The sequence below is a fragment of the Polypterus senegalus genome, chromosome 1, assembly GCF_016835505.1.
Source record: "Polypterus senegalus isolate Bchr_013 chromosome 1, ASM1683550v1, whole genome shotgun sequence".
NCBI lineage: Eukaryota > Metazoa > Chordata > Cladistia > Polypteriformes > Polypteridae > Polypterus > Polypterus senegalus.
The window spans coordinates 82,924,727-82,945,967 of record NC_053154.1 but is presented as its reverse complement, the minus strand read 5'-3'; the positions used below and the strand labels follow the sequence as shown (position 1 = coordinate 82,945,967).

The following is a 21,241-nucleotide window of genomic DNA, read 5'->3' as shown; positions in this document are numbered from 1 at the left end:
CCCAATCCTGAGTTATTTGAATTTTTGAACTTTTAATAGACTATTTGTTGAGTGTTAAAGGTTCTTATTCTTTTAAGGTCCTGTTTTTACAAATTCTTGGAGTTGGTTTTATTGTGGGTTTTATATGTGCTTTTAGTGATTTTAGTGTAGCGCATTAAGGCCACACCATAGACTTTGTCCACCATTTGCACAGGGTTGGTTAGTTTGGAGCCTTCCTGAGCAGCCAGTTGCTTTTGGGGGCAGAAGTGAAATGACAGAGGTTTGTGGTGTTGTGCATTTTTAGATTAAATAAATAATTTAAAGCATGTAGGTTTCAGGGATGAGAAAATGTGGCCTTGTTGCTTTGGGCTTGATTGAGGTGCTTGGCTGTTCTGTACATTCACATGCAGACGCTAGCAGGTCAGTCAAGTGCTTTATTCATGCCATGGAGTTGGTGATTGCAGGTCCTGCACACAGCTGCAAATTAAAAAGGGAGCCTGGGCAAGAAAATGACAGGGGAAAATACAGGGGAAATGAATGAATGGAGGTTAAGCGAGAAGAAAAAACATGGAATGGGACAGCCTGTGCCGATTAGAGTCAAGAGAGTTGGTCTGGCGAGACAGCCCCTGAGGGCCGAGCGTGTGGCCGGTGCTTTTTGGGGCTGAAGAGGGTGCTGAGTGACATGTGGGAGTAGAAGCAGCCCACTGTGCAATGTCAAAGGACTGATGTTGCATGTGTGCCTTTTGATCTGGAACCCTATAGATGGCAAAGGGCTGGCGATGGGGACCCGTGCCAGGTTTAATAGTTGACTGCACCTATTAGTGAGCACCACCTCTTGCTGCAGGGCCCTAAAGGGATAAGCAGAGATGACACCAGATTTTTAGAAAGGAGCATTAAGGCTTGAGTTTTTAGCAGAGGCGAAATTCTGCCTTTGGCTTTAACCTCATATTGAAAAATGTTTATGGATTGATTTTAACCTCCACATTTCACTTTGATTTTATTAATTATTTATTTATTTTTTAATAGATTTTGCATTGCATTAATCCTGCACCTTTTGGATTTTGGAACCCATGTTTGGATTTATTTGAGAATTAAAGCAATTAAGTACTTGCACCTACCTCGTGATTGTGTGTTTCCTCATTTGCACGGCTCAGTTATGACTTTCGAAGGTCTGGGTTCAAGCTGCCAAAAGACACTGAGCCATATCTGACCATTACAGAAAGATAAAGATGTATTTATGTTAAAGTAGTGCCACTCAACATTGTCATTTATTAAAATCAGTGCAGTCATTTCTGTTTAATGTTACAAATGCAAATGTGCATTTTATTTTTTCTTCTTCTATGTGCCACACAGAAAGCATGCAATACTACAGAAGAGATTAAAGTGAATTCAGCAAATAGAGGCTTGGTCTCTGATAGCCACAGCAAAAGACTTGAAGAGGACAAAGTGGCAGTAGAAGAGGAAGTCCATGTTGCAAAGTCTCCGAGAAAGGACTTGACATGTTCCACAGACTCTGAAAGACAGAGGCAAGAAGAAGAATGGACAGCAACAAAAAGACTTCGAACAGAACTTTCTTTAAAAAGACAGGAGTGTGAATACCTAACATCTGAGATTGAGGCCTTAAGAGGCCAACTATGGCAACAAACCCAGTCTTTGAGTCTGCTTTTATTGAATGAAGGGGTGAAGATAGTGAACTGCACTGATGCAGAAGAAGGAGAAGGAGAAGGTGAACTAATCTACAGTGTTCTGATGGAGAGATTAGCCAGGCTGCTTGAGGAGAAGAAACAGCAGGTCTGCAGATATATACAGAAAGGAGAAGACACTTCTGGAAAGAACAGGAGACATAGAGAGGTAAGAAAGTAAAAGGCTCCTTCAAGTATGGAATGCCATGTCTTTGTGCAGAATTGTCCTATTGCTGTAACCTAAAACACTTCCTTTAACAAATAACAAGATAAAACAGAAATCAAAACTGAAAATGAATTATGTTCTATTGATTAACAGATCTCCCTCTCTCTCTAATCTTTAATTACTTAAATAGATATTCCATAAACCTAACCTGACTTTATCAAATACTTTTTTGAGAGTGTAGAGGCTGTCGATGTACAACAACACCAGGAAGTCTTGAATAAGCTAAAAGTGGCACTGGAGGATAAAGCTAATTCGGAGAAGCGCATTTTAGAGATTGAAGGTCATCTTGACAATATGCGGGCAGTGCTGTCCCAATATGAAACTCGCAAAAGGATGCAAAGCAGTGTCATTGAGGAGTTGGAATTACAGGTAACCTGATCATTTCTAATGATAAGATTAATTGCCTAATCCACTTTTTAATGCTGAATGTTATTACAATATATATATTTGGATAATGCATACTTTATTCAGGGTAGCACAATGGTTAATGTGTTACAGCTCCTGATTTCAAATTCTAGTCTATGTGCTGTCTGCGTGGAGTCTGAAAATTCTAGGAAAAATTATCTGAAAATATTAGAATGATTTTTGTTATATGAAATTAATGGAGACTAAAGGGTCCTCTGCATTCAGATTACCATTTTTCTCTGTTGGCTTATAAATAACTGCTTCTCATGCAAAGTACTTTTGATCTCTCAACTGTCATTATAAAAATAAGCATGAGATACAGTAGACATGCAGTCCTTGAGCCTGTTCACATAAATGCACAGCCCATGCAGACAAACAGATAGAAGAGGAAACTAGTTAGAAGAAACGAAAAAGAGGAAAAGTAGGTACTTAGAAAAGACAGAGATTGGAAAAGAGAAGTTAAGAAAAGAAAATGAGTTTTGATCATTAGCATTAGCACTTATCCAGTTTTTACTTGTCTCTCTGTTAGTATTTTAAAAAAATTGTGGTTTTATTTTGCTTTTAGACCTTAAGCTTGCTATAAACTTTGCATACCCATTTTTACACAATTGACAATGAACTTTTATTTATTTATTTATAAAGCACTTTAAAAACAACATCAAGGCTGACCAAAGTTCTGTACAATAAAAACCCAACATATCAGACACACAATAACCAAGGGTAAATGAAACAGAAACACATAAACAAATAAGAGCTGAAGAGATTCATAATAAAAAGTATACAGATAGTCAACATATCATACTGGGTTAAAAGCCAGAGAGTAAAAGTGCGTTTTTAAATCAGATTTAAAGACAGCTAGTGAAGGAGCCGGCCTAACGTAAAAAAGGCAAATCATCCCAAAGTTTTGGGCTGCAACTGAAAAAGCCCAATCACCTCGGAGTTTGCATCGTGCCTTGGGAACGCATAAAAGCATCTGGTCTGCTGACCTGAGAGAGCGAGACAGTACATAAGGGTGCGGCAGTTCGACAAATAAAATGGGGCACAACCATTAAAGGATTAAAAACAAATACAAGGATCTTAAAATGGATTAAAGTTAAGTTAAGTTAAGTTAAACAAACTGTAAGCCAGGGAAGGGAAGCCAAAATCGGGGTAACATGCTCATGCTTCTTGTGCCAGTTAAAAATCGAGCAGCAGTATTTTGCAACAGCTGTAGGCGAGCAATGGAGGCCTGGCTAAATCCAAAAAGAAGCGCATTGCAGTAATCTAGACGAGATGTTATAAAAGCATGTATCACTGTTTCAAGGTTGCGTTTAGACAAAACAGGCTTGATTTTTGACAGCCGCCTCAACTGGACAAAGCAAGATTTTACCACTGCATTCGCATGCCCATCAAGTTTTAAAGTGGAATCCATTTTCACACCTAAATTTGTGATCATGGGTTTCTCAAATTTAGTCACAATTGAAAGATCAATGCAGGAGGTCCCGCTGGTGCCATTGGGTCTAAATGGCATGACTTCTGTCTTGTTCTCATTAAAATTTAGAAAATTTAATGCCATCCAACTCTTTATGTCAATAAGGCAATCAAGCAGGGGCTGGACAGAACATGGAACTTTTGAATTGCTGAACTTTTGTCCTTTGGCAGTCTCTTTATCCACATAACAGAAGATATTTTATCTTTCACTTTTGTTGAAAATGTTGTTGTAAATATCCACCAAACATGAACATCTTCAGGGCGTGGGAGAAAGCTTGTGCATTAAAAGAAAATTTGTGTGAACACGTAGAGAACAAGGGAAGTGGAAACAGAATAAGTAGGAAATCAAAGAAGTCCCTTGAAGATGTGAAACGGCAGTATTAATCATTGCTCCAACCTAATCTAAAACATCAACACTGGTTTAAATAAGTTAATGATGTACTAGCTCTTTTATAAAATGTACAATTACGTAAGGTGTATGACATATATTACTTTGAGGTTTTTTGTAAAAAATCAAAAACACAACTATAGAGCATTTCAGATAAATAATTTTCAAAAATGATTTAAAAGCTAATTCCAATTCGGAGTCAGGGAGCTAGAGCCTTATCAAGCAGCTATAGGCTTAAAAGAGTAACAAACTTGGACTTGGTGCCAATTCATCAGATGGTATGTGTATGCATGTGCACACACACACACGCACAAAAACACACACCCCATGCTCAGGCATATTTGGACCAATTTATAGTTAAAATGTCCACTTGACAGCAAGCACCTGGGATGTAAAATCAGTAAAAAAACAATACAAACATAGCTAGTTAGCGTATATGAACCTGTGAATATATAGTCATACTAGCTGCATATTCACAGATTAACGCAATGTGGTTGTTAAAACATGAGATAGAGTCAAACAGTTGTTTGAATGATTGTTTATAAGAATGACTGAAGTACATTTATATATTTCTATGAAAAACAATATTATATACCTAACAGTCGTGTTTTGCACTTGTGTCTCTATACAGGTATCTGAATCTGCTGCAGAAAATGAAACGCTGAAGGTGAAGCTGCAAGAGCTCCAGAGCATGTTAGAGACTGAAAGACACATAGTAGAGGAGAGCATCTCTTATCAGGAGTACAGAAAAGGAAAAGACGCTCTAGGTGGTACCATTTTAGAACTGCGTGGGTTGCTCTCTGAAATGAGGGTGAATTATTCTGAAGCCCTGAAGGAGAAGGAGGAAAAATGCTGTGAGATTCAACTACTGCAGTCGGAGCTTGACAGCCTCAAGGTGAGAATGGCTCTTAAGCTTTGGTTTGTTAGCATTAAGAAATATTCCTATTCTTAGTTAAAATACAGTAGCACTATTCCATTTGAACACTATTAAAAAGCTTTGCAAAGTTACTAACTGGACTAGAATAGATATCAAAATATATATCAGATGTACTGCTTGGTATTTATTATAAAAGTAAAATCACCTGGCAAATTCCACATGTACCAAGTAAGACCACAGTAGAAATGCCTGGAGTAAACCATATAAATTTTACTTTATTTGTTCTCTTGCAAGCAAAGACTTCAATCAGACTTCATCCCAGTTGACGATTATAGAAGGAGGAAGAAATCATGGGAAGGAACTGTAAATGAGCTGGAAAAGTTAGCGTTAAAACTGAGTGATGACAATCGGAATCTTCAAAATCAATGGACAGATTCAAAGGAAGCAAAAGAAAATGAGAGTGATTTAAGAATTGCCAGTGCAGGGAAAGAAGTGGCACAGACACAAGACAGAGCTGATGCATTGTCTAAAGATCAGGAATTCATTCAAGGATTATTTTCTTTTCTTTTCAACACTCTAGAACAGAATGCCTATGACATGCAGATGAGTCATTCCGAAGTCCAGAGGTCAATGGAACCAAATGAATCTACCTCCTACCCAAAAGCCAAAACTGAAGATTTTAAAAAAAGGACAACCATAAATCTAGAAACTAATATACTGGAAGGTCTGCAGAGTTATATGGATTCTCCAGAGTTTGTAAAAAAGGAAACACAAAATTTTTGTTTTGCAAGCACAAGTGTAAAAGATGAAACAAATTCTCGAAAAAAAGCATTCCTAAATGATGGGAAAATATTGGATGATGATGAGAATAATCTAAAACATGTTAATCAAAAGTTATCAAGTACTTGTAAAACAGAAACAGCACTTGCCAATGCAATCTCTGAGAATGAGAGACTGAAAGAGCATATTGTATCTCTGGAAGAAGACCTGGCTGTAGAACAACAGGTATTTAAGTTAACTTTATGTATGATCTGCATGAGGGATGATATCAGAAAAGTCATGGTAGATGTGCTAGAGGGCTGCATATAGACTTTAACCAAATTGACTGGACAGTGGTTGTTTCTTGTATTCTTTAGAATTGAATGTAGCTTACAGTACATTACTTTAGTTTTATAACAATAGTTATCACATTTTTTAGAGGATTGTATCCACTGGGGGCACAACTGTTTAGTAATAGAATTCTTTGAGAATTGTTGCCTTACCAAAACTCCTTTGTCTTTCAATAAAACAACAGAGAATATTACAACATAGGAAGGGAAACTGTAAAGAAAGGGCATGCTTTCAGTTTACTAATTTTGAGACAATCCTTAGTTTTGGAAGTCCACCCACCTATCAAATAAGAATACATTTTCTAGAAATGATATACCAATCTGACTAAACACTTATTACTAGTTTTTCTTTTTGAGTTGCCACAGACTCTCCTAACATAAGTGAAGAGTTTAATTTGTTAGGGACATCTACACTCCTGCATTTTTTAAAGTTATCTACCTCCATTTTCCTTGCTGTTTAACCACATGACATTTTTATATCACTGTAAACAGTGTCTAGACACATTTAATATTTTTTTATTTGTACAGCAAGGTAAATATAATTACTGTATATATATATATACCATATATGGATGGCTGTTGGTTGCAATTCCTTATCAACCTGGTGAGATGGCTTGTACAGCTATGCTTCAGTCAGATATTCAGAAGCACTCCTTTCTCTAATCTCCCTTCTATCTTGTTTCTATGTAATATGTGTCATCTTTCCTCTGACCATCTGAATTTTTGCCCCAGCACATTTCTTGACTTTAGGTGTGAACTGTCCGAATCTCATCCTCAATATGTTAACCAGACATCAAATATTTCTCAGGACAGTTTTAATTATGAGTTCCAGTTTAAATGTAATGAAGTATTATTTTTAAAATCTTTATGTGTCCTCTATTACAGATGTTAATTTATTTTTGCAGCAAATTATTTAGATATTACACTGCACATGTGTTTGCACACACAAACGCGTTGCATCTCGTGAAGAATAAACCTGGCTTTATGTACCTTACTTTTCAGCTGACGGTCTTGACTAGGGCTTATTTTGGGGGTAGGGCTTATATTACAGAGCAGCCTGAAAATCATGCCAGGGTTTTTTTTTTGGAGTAGGTCTTATTTTCAGGGAAACATAGTATGCGTGTGTGTGTATGTATGTATATATATATCTATACTAATAAAAGGCAAAGCCCTCACTCACTCACTCACTCACTCACTCACTCATCACTAATTCTCCAACTTCCCGTGTAGGTAGAAGGCTGAAATTTGGCAGGCTTATTCCTTACAGCTTACTTACAAAAGTTGGGCAGGTTTCATTTCGAAATTCTACGCATAAGGGTCATAACTGGAAGCTAATTTTCCCCATATAATGTAATGGAGTCTTGAGTTGGAGATGGCCGTGGGGGGCGGAGTTTCGTGTGACATCATCACGCCTCCTACGTAAGTACGTAGAGAACAAGGAAGAACTCCAAACAGCGATGAGCACAAAACGCCATTTCACAATTGAGAAGGCAGAAAACATTATGAAGCAAATGATGCATACAAGCATATTCATAAGTACAGCTACTGCGGAAACAAAGCACGGCGTGAACCGTAAGTTTATATTAAATTAAGTTCATAGACAGGCTGCCACTAGCGTTTGTAATTTAGTGCCTGCCCATATAAGGCCGCCCATCAGCGGCAATCCAATACAAACACTGCCGGTAAATGTTCACGGGTGAAGGACTGTGCTTATGCAGAGGAAGATGAGATGGTCAGGGTGGTGTTTGGGTGGTATTGAAACTGCGAGAAAAACTTTTAAGTGCCGGGACTTAGCTGACATTACACGAGATGGCACCAGTACAGCTGGGAACCTTCGATGCAAGAACACCAAGTGGCTCACGTGAACTGACGCAATGCGCAGACAAAAAGCAACAGTTCCAAAGAGTGCTGAACAAAACCGAATTACACAATTGAGAAGGCAGCAAAAAATATGAAGCGCCTTATACATACAATCATATTCATAAGTGCAGCTACTGCGGAAACAAAGCACACGGTGGAAAAAGTGAATGTCCTGCTAAAGGAAGACAGTGTAAAAAAACCCGTGCATGCAGTTTGTCACATCACAGATAAAAGGAAGACGAGCTGTTTATTGATGCAGTAAGGAACTAATCGATGAATGAAACCTCTTATCTTTACAACGATTGACAAACACGGAATGTAACTTGAACACATCCTACAAATACGAGCCTGATTGAAAGAAATAATGATAATCAAATCCTTGATGACAGCAACATTCAATAACACTCACAAAACAATTACTGTATATTGACAATCATGTTACGCTATTTTTAAAATGTTCCCTTTTCTTTTCATAACTTCTACTTCTCCACTGCGTACACGGGTATATATATAAATGTATATATATACCCGATCTACAATACATACTTTAGCATAGACAAGCCACACGCTGTGGCTAATTGTAGAGTCTTAACCTCTAACGCCGACATTCGAGGTTCGATTCCCGAGAGGGGGTGTACTGACTATGTACGCGCGCTACCTGATTCATTTTACCTTCGCATCTCCTTGGTTTGGGACGTATGAAAAATATTAGGTTAACGCAGAATCATGTTACGCTATTTTTAAAATTTTCCCTTTCTTAGCACAAGCACAGCTGAGAAGCTTCGATGCATGTACTCCATAACGCGCTAAAAATAACGATTTAATCACACTTTCAATTCCAAGCAAACGGAACTTTTGTCAATGCATGATTTCCTGGTACATCCATTACACTGATGCACACATCACAGCTACAAAAATGTTAGAGTCGGAATAAAGCGCTGCTCCTACGACTGATCATTTCGACTACCCAAGCGAAGCCTTGATAAAAGCATGGTTTTGTGCACACTGAAAAGCAAGCAAAATTAGATGCATTACAGAAAGCGGACTTTGTGGCTCTTACTGGGGATCATTGGACTTCCGTGACCGTTAGTAATTCTAAATACATCTAATTACAAAATGTTCAATGATCACACTGTTTTAGCCTAATGTACAAAATAATTTTGGCTAATGTTACTCAGAGTTTAAAGAGTAAGCTGGTCAAATTACCTTTTATGTTTCTGACTTATTTTTTTAAGAAGAAAACTGCACTTTATGTTGAAATTTTGGTTATTATTATTTAAAGACAATACTATTCTGAAAATGTACTTAAAGTACTTAAACTACCACTTTATTTTTAAGTCTGCCCAATTTTAACCAGGGATGATATTTTTGTTTCTGTTTTGAATTCAAATGCAGTTTAAAAGCTTTTTTTTCAGAAATTAAAACAGCTTCAGTTTACAATATTCATGTCCATGTCTATTATTTGATTCTGTCGCCCACTAAAACCGCTTTTAAATTAAAAAAAAAAAACATTTGCGATTTGGGGCAAATTTACGTGTGTGATTACATACGATTAATCAAGATTAATTCTTACACAGCCTCTAATTAATTGGATTAATTTTTTTAATCGAGTCCCACCCCTAATATATATATATGTAGATTTGTATATATATGTGTATATACAGTATATATGTAGATATATATATTTATATATATGTTTATATGTATATATACAGTATGTTTATATATGTGTCTGTGTGTGTGTATATATATATATATATATGCCAGCAACACTCATGACAATGACAAAACAATTACATTGTCAATCATGTTACGTTATTATTAAAATGTTTCCTTTTCTTTTTACTTCTCGCTGCCAATCGAGGTATTTTGCTATATATATATATATATATATATATATATATATATATATATAATATAAATAGATAGATATGGCAACAACACTCATATCAATGACAAAACAATTACATTAACAATCATCTTACGTTATTTTTAAAATGTTTGCTTTTCTTTTTCATAACTTCTTTAACACACTACTTCTCCGCTGCTTAGCGCGGGTATTCTGCTAGTATATATATATATTGTAATAAATGAATAAGAAGACAGCATAAAGGTTTGGGGTTTCCGGCCCCGTATACTGAATTATTCTCCACAGTAAAACAAAAAAATTCAGGTCAATACATAAATCAAAACAAATACATATGCACGATGCCGAAAATAGCGTCGGCGGCCATTTTATGAAGGAGGAGCCGGAAGTGGAGGAATGCTGGGAAGGAACCGCGGGGGAAGATGGGATCGATGACGTCAGGAACAATGGAGGAGGAAGGGCGGAAGTAACGTGCTGCGGGAAAATAAGGCTTATGGTGGCGGAGCGTCTTTTTTTCTGTAAGAAAGCAAAGGAGAAAGGTTAGTACCCGCCACTCCCTGCCGGCAAATGTCTTCCCAAGCGTGTTAAGGTCCGTCCGCGGTCTCCTACTCGTGCGTGCGTGACACGACACCCCCTCAGCCCAAGACCGTCAGGTCAGGAGGACCTAACCGAGAGATCGTGGATACTAGAGAGGGCATCCGCATTGGTCTGAAGGTTGCCGCAACGATAAGTGACAGTGAACTTATACAGTTGCAAATCCAGAAACCACCTGGTGACCCGCGGATTCGACTCTTTGTGTAGGGACATCCACTGAAGCGCAGCGTGATCAGTCACCAGAGTGAATTCGCGACCCAACAGGTAGTAATGGAGATGGGTCACCGCCCACTTAATGGCCAAGGCCTCCCTTTCCACTGCCGCATACCTGGTCTCTCGGTCCAGCAGTCTCCGGCTTAAGTACATCATGGGGTGTTCGACACCATCGACGCTTTGGCTCAACACGGCGCCCAGGCCTGTTTTCGAAGCGTTGGTCTGGAGAATAAAAGGGAGCCCAAAATCAGGTGTCCTTAATACAGGTTCCAACGTTAGGGCCTTTTTCAGGTCACTGAATGCGTGTTCCGCCTTGTCGTTCCATACCACATATAAGGGAGCGCCCTTCTTTGTTAAATTGGTCAAGGGTGCTTCCTTTTTGGAGAAGCGGGGTACGAACCGGCGGTAGTACCACGCCAACCCCAAGAAAGCCTGCACCTGTCTCTTGGTATTCGGACGGGGCCATTCCAAGATGTCCTTGATTTTTGAACATTGTGGTCTCACCTGTCCTCGTCCCACCAGGTACCCTAAATACTTGGCCTCCTTTAAGCCAAAAAAACACTTACGAGGGTTTATGCGGAGGCCGGCTTTAGCTAGTGTCGCGAGGACAGCAGAGACCTGCAACAGATGCTCCTTCTAGGTGCCGGAATAGATGACTACGTCATCCAGGTAGGCGGCACTATAGGACTGGTGGGGCTTCAGCACTCTATCCACCAGACGTTGAAAGGTCGCCGGGGCCCCGTGCAGCCCAAATGGGAGGACCTTGTATTGCCAATGTCCGCTAGGAGTGCTAAAGGCCGTTTTCTCTTTTATAGATGCCGTTAAGGGAATTTGCCAATACCCTTTCGTCATATGAAGAGTAGTCAAGTATCGAGCCGTACCCAGCCGCTCAAGTAGGTCATCAATGCGGGGCATCGGGTACGCATCGAATTTGGAGACCTGATTTAGACGTCTAAAGTCATTACAGAACCTCCAGGAGCCGTCCGGCTTAGAAACGAGGACGATAGGACTGGGCCAGGGACTATGGCTCTCCTCAATAATGTCCATATCCAACATCCGTTGCACCTCCAATTCCACTTCAGCGCGTTTTGCCTCCGGGAGTCTATAGGGTCTCTCCCGGACGATTACTCCGGGGTCTGTGACTATGTCATGCGCAATCAGCGAGGTCCGGCCTGGTGATTCGCTCACTACTTCGGGGACGGCTCGGATTGCGTGGGTTATCTCCTGCCGCTGTAGGGGGTTCAGCTCGTCACCGAGGTTAAGGGCAGACGTGCACGTGAATAGAGAGATTGATCTACATGTGTCGGGAGACTCCTCCCTGTCCTTCCAGGGTTTTAATAAATTTATGTGGTAGATCCTCTCACTCGGCCGACGATTGGGCTGTTTAACCAAATAGTCGACAAGCTCCTTTCTTTCCTTAACCTCGTATGGTCCTTGCCAGTGAGCTAGTAACTTGGGAGTAGAGTGGGAGGTAGGAACGAGCACCATCACTCGATCCCCTGGAGTTACGATTGTAACACTGGGCCTGCGTTGCCTGCGCACGAGTCACATGGTCCTTTAGGAGCGGCCTGATTTTAGCGAGCCTGTCGCGCAGTTGCGCCACATACTCCAATATATTGGAGGGGGAAGGGCCTCAGCCTCCCAGCCCTCTTTTAGTATGTCCAAAATTCCTCGGGGTTGTCGCCCGTACAACAACTCCAAAGGGGAGAAGCCCGTAGAGGCCTGGGGCACTTCCCGGTAGGCAAAAAGCATGAGCGGTAGGAGCTGGTCCCAATTCCTGCCATCGGCATTGACTACTTTGCGGAGCATCTGTTTAAGTGTCTGATTAAAACGCTCTACCTGCCCATCTGTTTGCGGGTTATAGACAGACGTCTTCAGGTGCTTTATCCGGAGTAATTTGGCGACCTCCATGAACGTATCCGAGGTGAAGGGTGTACCCTGGTCCGTGAGGACTTCTTTGGGTATACCCACTCTAGAAAATAAATTGACTAATTCCCGTGCGATATTTTTTGTGTTAGCGGAGCGCAGGGGAACCGCCTCTGGGTATTGGGTAGCGTAATCCACCATTACCAATATGTACTTATGGCCACGATTTGAGGGTTCCAGGGGTCCTACCAAGTCCACCCCTATTCTGTCGAAGGGAATATCGATCAGGGGTATAGGGACGAGAGTAGCGTGGTCCCTCCTAGGAATCTGGTGAATCTGACACTCCGGACAGGATTGGCAGAAACGCCGGACCTCCTCGTTGATTCCAGGCCAGTAAAAGCAGAGTTTAATCCTCTCTAAAGTTTTTTCGGCCCCAAAGTGGGCGCCTAGGAGGTGAGCGTGAACTAGTTCACATACCTCCCGCCGGAAGGTATGCGGAACTAGGAGCAACTTCCGCACCTCCGGGTCGCCACCCGATACAACAGATCGTTCTCAAGCACAAAAAAGGGCTTGCGTGGTATGGATTCGTTGGCTTGTGAGCTGCCTGGAAGAAAAACCGCATTCCGGGCAAAACGCAGGGAATCGTCATTCCACTGCTCTCTCTTAAATGAGGCAGGCGTGGATCGAAATTGGTGATCCAAGTTACTCAGTGGGTCTTGTGAGCTGGCCACCGGAAGAGTTCCCTGGCTTGTTCCTTTCCCGGCGGATACTTCCGGGTCAGGGTCCGTCACCGAGGAAGCGTCCCCCGATGTGCCTGCGCCATTAGAGCCTGCCCCAGAGCACGGCGTGGAGACCGCGGGAAGGGCGCCTTGCCCCCTCACAGCCAGACCCAACGAGGCCCGGGGAGCGGTGTGTGTCTTACCGCATTTTTTGTGTGACCAGTCTTGTCCCAAGATCACCGGATAGGGGGGTTCGGGCAACACCGCGACCATCACATCAACTTAGTCAAGTCCCCCTTCCAGGTGATGTAACACTGTGCGGAATAATACGACTTGGTCTCCCCATGCACGCAAAGTGACTTGCAAATGTTGCTTTAGCCACTGTCGCGGTAACACTTAATGGCGAGCCACAATGGTTATGTTGCTGCCGGAGTCAAACAGAGCCACCACCGCATGCCCATTCAACAACACCACTCCCGTGTTCGGACTCACCAAGGGATGCGACGGGGTACAGTACCATTCCGCTGTGGCCCAGGTGCAGTCCATTGGCTCCGTGTCGATGTTCATGGGACAGGTCGGCAGCAGGTGGCCGGTCTCACCGCACTTGTAACAGCTTGGGGAGGCCAGCTTTTCTTTGGGTTTCGATAAGCGCTTCCACAGCGCGTCGAGGGGGCACGGGGGTGGCCGCCCATCCCTGTCGGTTCCCACAAGCTTGCCTTTCTGACCCCCCGGCTTGAAGGACCACCAGCTGGCGTTCGAGGACTTCCAGGAGTCCTGGCATATCCTTATAAGGGTGGCGCCGGACCTGCTGGGTGAGGGAGCTGGGCATGGCGTTAACTAAGCCTTAACAGGCCACCTGCTCCACCACCTTCCGGGCTTGGGGACCCTCGGGCCGTAGCCAACGCCCCATTTTTCCCCAGAAGTCGAAGACCTGGGCTCGGGCTGGCTTGTCCGGATCAAATTGCCAGCTCCGCCATTCAGCCGCCTGCTGGCCCGGCGTGATGCCGTAGCGTGCCAGGATCTCCTGTTTTAGGAGGTCGTAGCTCGCAGCCTCCTCCTCGGGGAGATCATAGTAGGCCCACTGCGCAGGTCCCTTCAGGTAGGGCGCCAGAATGGACGCCCACTCGGACCGCTGCCACTCGTTCCGGGTGGCCGTCCTTTCAAAAATGCCCAGGTACGACTCGACGTCATCTGCGTCCGTCATGGGTACCAGAGGCGGAGGCGTTGGTCGAGGCGGATCGGGCTTTACCCTCCGGGCTTCTGCCAACCTGGCCTTCGTTGCCTCCAACTCCCGGGTGGTAGCGGCTTGCGCTTGCTGCAGGGACAGGATCTGGGCATTCATCCTCTGCAGCACTGTGTTGAGGTCCTGTCCTTCAGTCATATTTTCGGAGCAGTTATCCTGCCGGCTACGCCACTCTAATAAATGAATAAGAAGACAGCATAAAGGTTTGGGGTTTCCGGCCCCGTATACTGAATTATTCTCCACAGTAAACAAAAAAATTCAGGTCAATACATAAATCAAAACAAATACATATGAAGGAGGAGCCGGAAGTGGAGGAATGCTGGGAAGGAACCGTGGGGGAAGATGGGATCGATGACGTCAGGAACAATGGAGGAGGAAGGGCGGAAGTAACGTGCTGCGGTAAAATGAGGCTTATGGTGGTGGAGCGTCTTTTTTTCTGTAAGAAAGCAAAGGAGAAAGGTTAGTACCCGCCACTCCCTGCCGGCGAATGTCTTCCCAAGCGTGTTAAGGTCCGTCCGCGGTCTCCTACTCGCGCGTGCGTGACACTATTACTCTCTCTCTCTCTATATATATATATATATATATATATATATCTATATCTATCTATATATATATATATATCTATATATATATCTATATCTATATATATAGTAATCCCTCCTCGATCGCGGGGGTTGCGTTCCAGAACCCCCCGCAATAGACTTAAAATCCGCGAAGTAGAAACCATATGTTTGTATGGTTATTTTTATATATTTTAAGCCCTTATAAACTCTCCCACACTGTTAACATTATTAGAGCCCTCTAGACATGAAATAACACCCTTTAGTCAAACGTTTAAACTGTCCTCCATGACAAGACAGATGACAGTTCTTTCTCACAATTAAAAGAATGCAAATAGATCTTCTCATCAGGAGCAGAGAATTTCAGAGGGAGAGAGAGAGGAGCTCACAAAGAAAAGCAAACAATCAAAAATCAATACTTGTGCTTTTAAGTTTGCCGCGGCATTTTTTAGAGGAGCGTTAGTATCTTCTAAGCAAACAGCCTCTGTGCAAACAGCACCTCTGCTCACATCTCCTCCGTCAGGCGCAAAGAACGTCAGAGAGAGAGAGAGCGAGATTAAAGCAACAATCAAAAAATCAATACGTGTGCTTTTAAATATGCCGAGCACCGCAATAAAGCGGCATTTTTTTAGAGGAGCGTCAGTATCTTTTAAGTAAACAGCCTCTGTGCAAACAGCCCTCCGTCAGGCGCAGAGAATGTCAGAGAGGGTGAGAGAGAGGCAGAGACAAGCAAACAATCAAGCTCGCTGGGATGCATATCTTATAGCATTGAGGAGTTTTAGTTAATATGTAATACATGCTCTAATTGGGTAGCTTCTAAGCCATCCGCCAATAGCGTCCCTTGTATGAAATCAACAGGGCAAACAAACTGAGGAAGCGGGTAGCATAAATTAAAAGACCCACTGTCTGCAGAAATCCGCGAACCAGCAAAAAATCTGTGATATATATTTAGATGTGCCTACATTTAAAATCCGCGATAGAGTGAAACATGAAAGTCGGCTGATATAGCGAGGATTACTGTATATATATATATATATATATATATATATATATATATATATATATATATATATGTATATGTGAAATATATTTTAAAGGTGTGTGTGTGTGTCCTGTAGATCCCCTCAAGGTTGCTGGATATCATGGCTGGCCTGTATACTGATACTGTGAGTGATGTGCAGAGTGGAGGCAGAACCTCTTTGTTTATTCCATTTGATTCTGGGTTTCATCAAGGGTGTGTTCATGCTCCTACTCTGTTCAATGCTTACATGGATTGGGTGTTGGGCAAGGTTGTGGGGTCCAGCGGCTGTAGGGTATCTGTATGTGAAGAAAGATTCACTGCTGTGACCTTCACGGAGTCAATGGAGGCTCTGATCGGGACTCTCGAGAGACTGAACAAGGAGTCTGAGTGTCTGGGTTTGCGAGTGTCCTGGGTAAAAACCAAGATCCAGGCCTTTAATTATCTCTTAGGCACAGCTAACAGCAGTGTGTCTGTCTGCGGAGAAAGTGTTGACCTTGTCACGGGGTTTACTTACCTCTGCATTGACATTCATGAAGTCAGTAGACGGATTGGGAGAGCATGGGGGGTCATGGGGTTGTTGTAAAGGAGTGTTTGGCGCTCCTGATATCTATGCAAAAGGATGAAGGTCCAAGTCTTTAGAGTCCTGATGCTTCCTGTTTTGCTATATGGTTGTGAGACATGGATGCAATCCAGTGACCGGAGACAAAGACTGGACTCCTTTGGTACTGTGTCTCTTCGAGAATCCTTGGGTACTGCTTGTTTGATTTTGTGTTGAATGAGCAGTTGCTCATGAAGTCCCGAATGAGGCACATTACATGCATTGTGAGGGAACGTCAGTTACAGTACTATGGCCATATGATGTGATTCCCCAAGGGTGATCTGGCTTGCCGGATCCTCATTGTTGAGGACCCAAGTAGCTGGACCAGGCCAAGGGTGGGACAGGACCGTGTGTCTGCCTGGGGGTTGCCAACCAGATCCCGAGCTGTTTCATTATGTGGTGGGTGTGGAAACGCGCTGTACCAGTGCATGCTCCCCAACCTGACCTGACCAGAGGCAAAAAATGCTGTAATATTAGTAATTGTTGCCAATTACATTCCATTTTGGAGGACAAAAACTGTAAAATTATAATGCCTCTCTTTCTCTGTATTAGAATGTAAATGAAGACATCTTACCAGGTTCCATAAATTTATACATCAAAAAGGACACATTATGCTGCCCAATAAAAATTTACCTTAAATATACACCTAATATATGAACCATTCACATATACATAAAAACCATGGACAGTTACTTTGAATTTGAAACACACTGCATATACCATAATCTTTTTGTTTCTGAATACAAATCCCTTTATACATATCCTCTGACTTCTCTTAACATAAGTGACTTTTTCATTGATGCCAAGTTACATGCTTTTCCCATCCACTTGCTCTAAATCCTTACAGCTTTCAGCTTAGGTAAAGGGTTTACTGAAAGTTATAAATCTCAACTACTTCCCTACCCTTTGCTGTTGAACTCTGCGCTGCCCTTCTTTTCCTCTATGCCCATACATTCCATTCTCTTTTAAATATAAATGACTACTTTCCTTTCTCTGTGGTAGTCATCTCTTTTTTTTGTATCATTTAGGATGCAAGTGTAACATTCCACATTGATTTTGACACACTCAATGATTCTGGCTTTTTGGTAGTCATCCTATTAGAGGGGTGTGCTAAACTGATATCAGACAGCAAAGGCAATATGAAAATATGTGAAAATTAATTGTACTTACAGTAAAGTTAAAACAACATTTCAATTACAGTATTTTGTCTTTGCAACATCTGTTAATATATTTTCTGCCTTGATACTGTGAGTGTCTTTTCAGATGTGCAAAGAACTTCCCTAAAGAACAGAATGAGGGGTCTGTTTTCCTCTCTGCTGTCTAGGTAGACTTAATCTTGCCTCCTGTGGTGTCAGAGAAAACAGACGAAAATATGACATTGCAAAAACAATAATATGTTGTTACTGTATTTATATATACATACATACACTTTTTTTTGAGCAGGTGTCAAAAAAACTGCAGTCCAACTTAGAAGCTCAAAAAAATGAAATTCGAGCACTACAGGAAGCCTTCCCACCTGAAATACTGAAAGAAGACAACAGGGAACAGGGAATGGAGCGAGGAAATGGGGACAAATTTGATTCAGATATAATAGAAGAGCTATACTGGAACATTGGTTGCCTGGTCAAACGGTACCAAGAATGTGAATCCAAAGTATGGACTGCAAAATTCCAGGAGAAAGAACATATTAATAAATCAACACAGACAAGCCAGGAGATTCAGTCCTCTGATACATTAGCATCAGAGTTTTCTGAGGCATTGACAAAAATCAAAGAACTAGAGATAGACTTAGGAAAATGTAAAAATGAGACTGTCAGTAAAGAAGCACACATGAAAGCCATATCCTCTTTGGAGATAAAAGTAAACAGTCTGACAGAAGAGATTGAATTAATGGAAGGACATCTGGAGAAGGGAAAAACTGAACTTAGCTGTCTCCAAGATGAGTTGAACCACACCTACAAAGAGGTTACAGCACTGGAAGCTAGAGAGAGGCAAAGGCTTGAAGAAACTGCATCTTTAGAAAAACAAGCTCAAGTACAAGTGATGGACCTCTTACAGAAATATGAGCAGTCCCTGCAAGAAACGGCTTCCTGGAAAGACTGCGCACAAAAGGAATTGGACTTGAGCCAAGAAATGAAGAATAGGGTGTCAGCTTTGGAAAGACGAGCAGATGAGGCAGAGTATGAAACACAGAGGATGACTGACAGAGTGCTCCAAATGCAAACACAGGTGGAACAATGGGAAAAAAAATACAAGGAGAAACAGTATGAGGTACAATTAGTTAAACTAAATCTTCCTTACTAAGAGCTCAGAGTATACTATTTGTTGTTATTAAACATATCAATAAGTATCTCAAGCTAAGAAAAGGTGTTGCCATATCAAGTCAGATACATTGGGAACCACTAGATGGCACACTTTCTCTTACATTTTACATTTCTGCAGTAGAAGAATAATATGTTTGATGTGACAGGATAAAATCAGCCATATCATTAAGATACGGAAACCTTCTGAATTCATTTCATTGTCAAATGGGGCTGGTTGCAATCCTGGCTGCACAGGGTGCAAGGCAGATATTAATCATGGACAAAGTATCATTCCATTACATTCACACATGTATCCAAATAGGGACAATCTGTAATCACTAATCCTCTCATGCAGCACACATCTTTGGGGATAATATGAGTGGAAAATCAGAGTTCCTAGAGGGAAACTCACACTCACACAGACATGGAGGAAGTGCAAATACCACATAGACAACAAATGGGTGCAGGATTCAAACTGAAGAGGCTGCATCCTTAAGGCAACTGTGCCAATGTGCCTCCCCAAGGTTAAACCCTCTCTAAATAATCATAATATTAGTATGAGACCTTTCTACTTTGCTGTGCAGGAGCCATTGTCTGTTGCTGGTTTCTGGACAGTGATAAAGTTGTGTATCTGTTCCTGTTCCAGTATTTATAAAAAAATTTTGGCCATAAAAAAAAAAAAAACAGTTGATCAAACAAACTGTATTTTATATAGCATTTTTAATAGTGTAAACCATGTCAAGCGCCACTAAAAGAGCAGATGGAATACAGACAAGTTAACTAATTTCTAAGTGTCACACAGCAAGTCAGAGTTATGGATTTTACTAATAACCTTATGTTTTCAAGTGGAAAGCATAATCCTTGGCCACTGCCTGGTCTTATTTTGGATTTAAGGGGAAGACTTGTTTTTTTTTTTTATTCATGTAATTTCAGTAAACTGTATAACATGAATAATATATGTGCCATTTGCTAGTACTTAATTTGGTGTGCCGACAAACCAGAAAGGGATAAGGTGAATATGAAAATGATTGGATTAATATAAACTATACTGTACATAAAATTTCACGAATCTGTAAATTTAAATACTGTATGCTCCTAAACAAGGAAAATAATAGTGATTGCATACAGCTTTAATAAGTCGCTGTACTGTGTGTATTAACAGAAAGAAATGTCTATGCAATTTCCACAATTGAATTATTAATAGTTTATCACAGACAATATTTAAAAGTAAAAAAGGTGGTATCACACAAGAAATTTAAAAAAATGAATTTTTGCATTTTTTTCACATTATCAAGAACACTAATTTACAGGAACAGCTAGAGAGACTGATGAACCTGAACACATCATTTCAACAAGAAGTAGCAAGTCTGCAGAATCACTTAGAGGTAAGATAAATTTGTTTTGTTGGGGATCTTTCATACAGTGCATAGGACTCTCTGACTATGCTATTGATTTTTCAATTTATTTTCCTTTCACTGTATAATTTCTATCTCCATCCAGATCTTTTAAGCCATTCTTTTTCCAACTTGACAATTATTTTAAACCTCTAAAACTGTTGAAAGATAGTAATTTTTTTTATCTACAACAGCAGACTAAAATTGTTTCAAAAATCTACATAATGCTGTTACTGTGCTGTACTGTAATTCCTAGTACCACAACAATGAGGATCTCCTCTGTTAAAGTACCATGAACTTTTTCTACCTTATAAAAATTGCTTGCATCTATGACACATCATAGGTGTTACAGTTGAAGATCCTTTTCTTCATAAGCTCCTACTTTAAATTGGCACTTTCTTGCTTATGGTTAATTTTCAGGCTTTTCTGCTTGGGATGAATGAAGTCACAAAAATAAGAGGCTAAGAACAGGTTATTATGGAGAAGGAGGGTGGAGGCTGGAAATGAAGGTAGCAAGACAAAGGCTTTGGCAGACTTAAACTGTTGTGGCCAAGATAACTGGAATGGCATGTTGTACTTATTTTTATTGATCAAAGATTATATACTTATTGAAGAGAACAAGTCTGATGTCATCACACAGTGGCTATTTAGGATGGTGGGGTGCTACTTTTAGATAAAATAAAATACACAAAGAAAAAACAAAACAGAACTATATTCAAAAATTGCTTTGGTAAAGGAACCCTTCTGTCTGACTGGTTAGGTTTTTAGAGCTTATTACTCTGATGATTATTTTGCTTGAACACTTATTATTAATTAATTAAAAATAATAAAAACATTATTTTTGCCTTTCCTTGTCAATTTAACCTA

General features: G+C 41.0%; 1 protein-coding gene and 1 long non-coding RNA gene across 4 annotated transcripts in view; one reads left to right on the top strand and one right to left on the bottom strand.

Moving 5' to 3' along the window:
* LOC120528248 overlaps positions 1–21,241 on the bottom strand; it is a 47,479-nt gene that overhangs the window by 14,485 nt on the left and 11,753 nt on the right. The window lies entirely within an intron of this gene.
* The window catches only part of LOC120528224 (ankyrin repeat domain-containing protein 35-like), an 81,539-nt gene that overhangs the window by 53,577 nt on the left and 6,721 nt on the right, over positions 1–21,241 (top strand). The window contains exons 10-15 of one of the 3 annotated variants that reach the window (XM_039752343.1): positions 1,333–1,830; positions 2,062–2,256; positions 4,782–5,045; positions 5,322–6,032; positions 18,121–18,948; positions 20,291–20,365. In XM_039752343.1, coding sequence (XP_039608277.1) covers positions 1,333–1,830; positions 2,062–2,256; positions 4,782–5,045; positions 5,322–6,032; positions 18,121–18,948; positions 20,291–20,365 — 2,571 coding nt within the window. Of the gene's footprint in view, positions 1–1,332; positions 1,831–2,061; positions 2,257–4,781; positions 5,046–5,321; positions 6,033–18,120; positions 18,949–20,275; positions 20,366–21,241 lie in introns of all 3 variants that reach the window. The other 2 variants (XM_039752334.1, XM_039752351.1) reach the window with 2 other exon arrangements.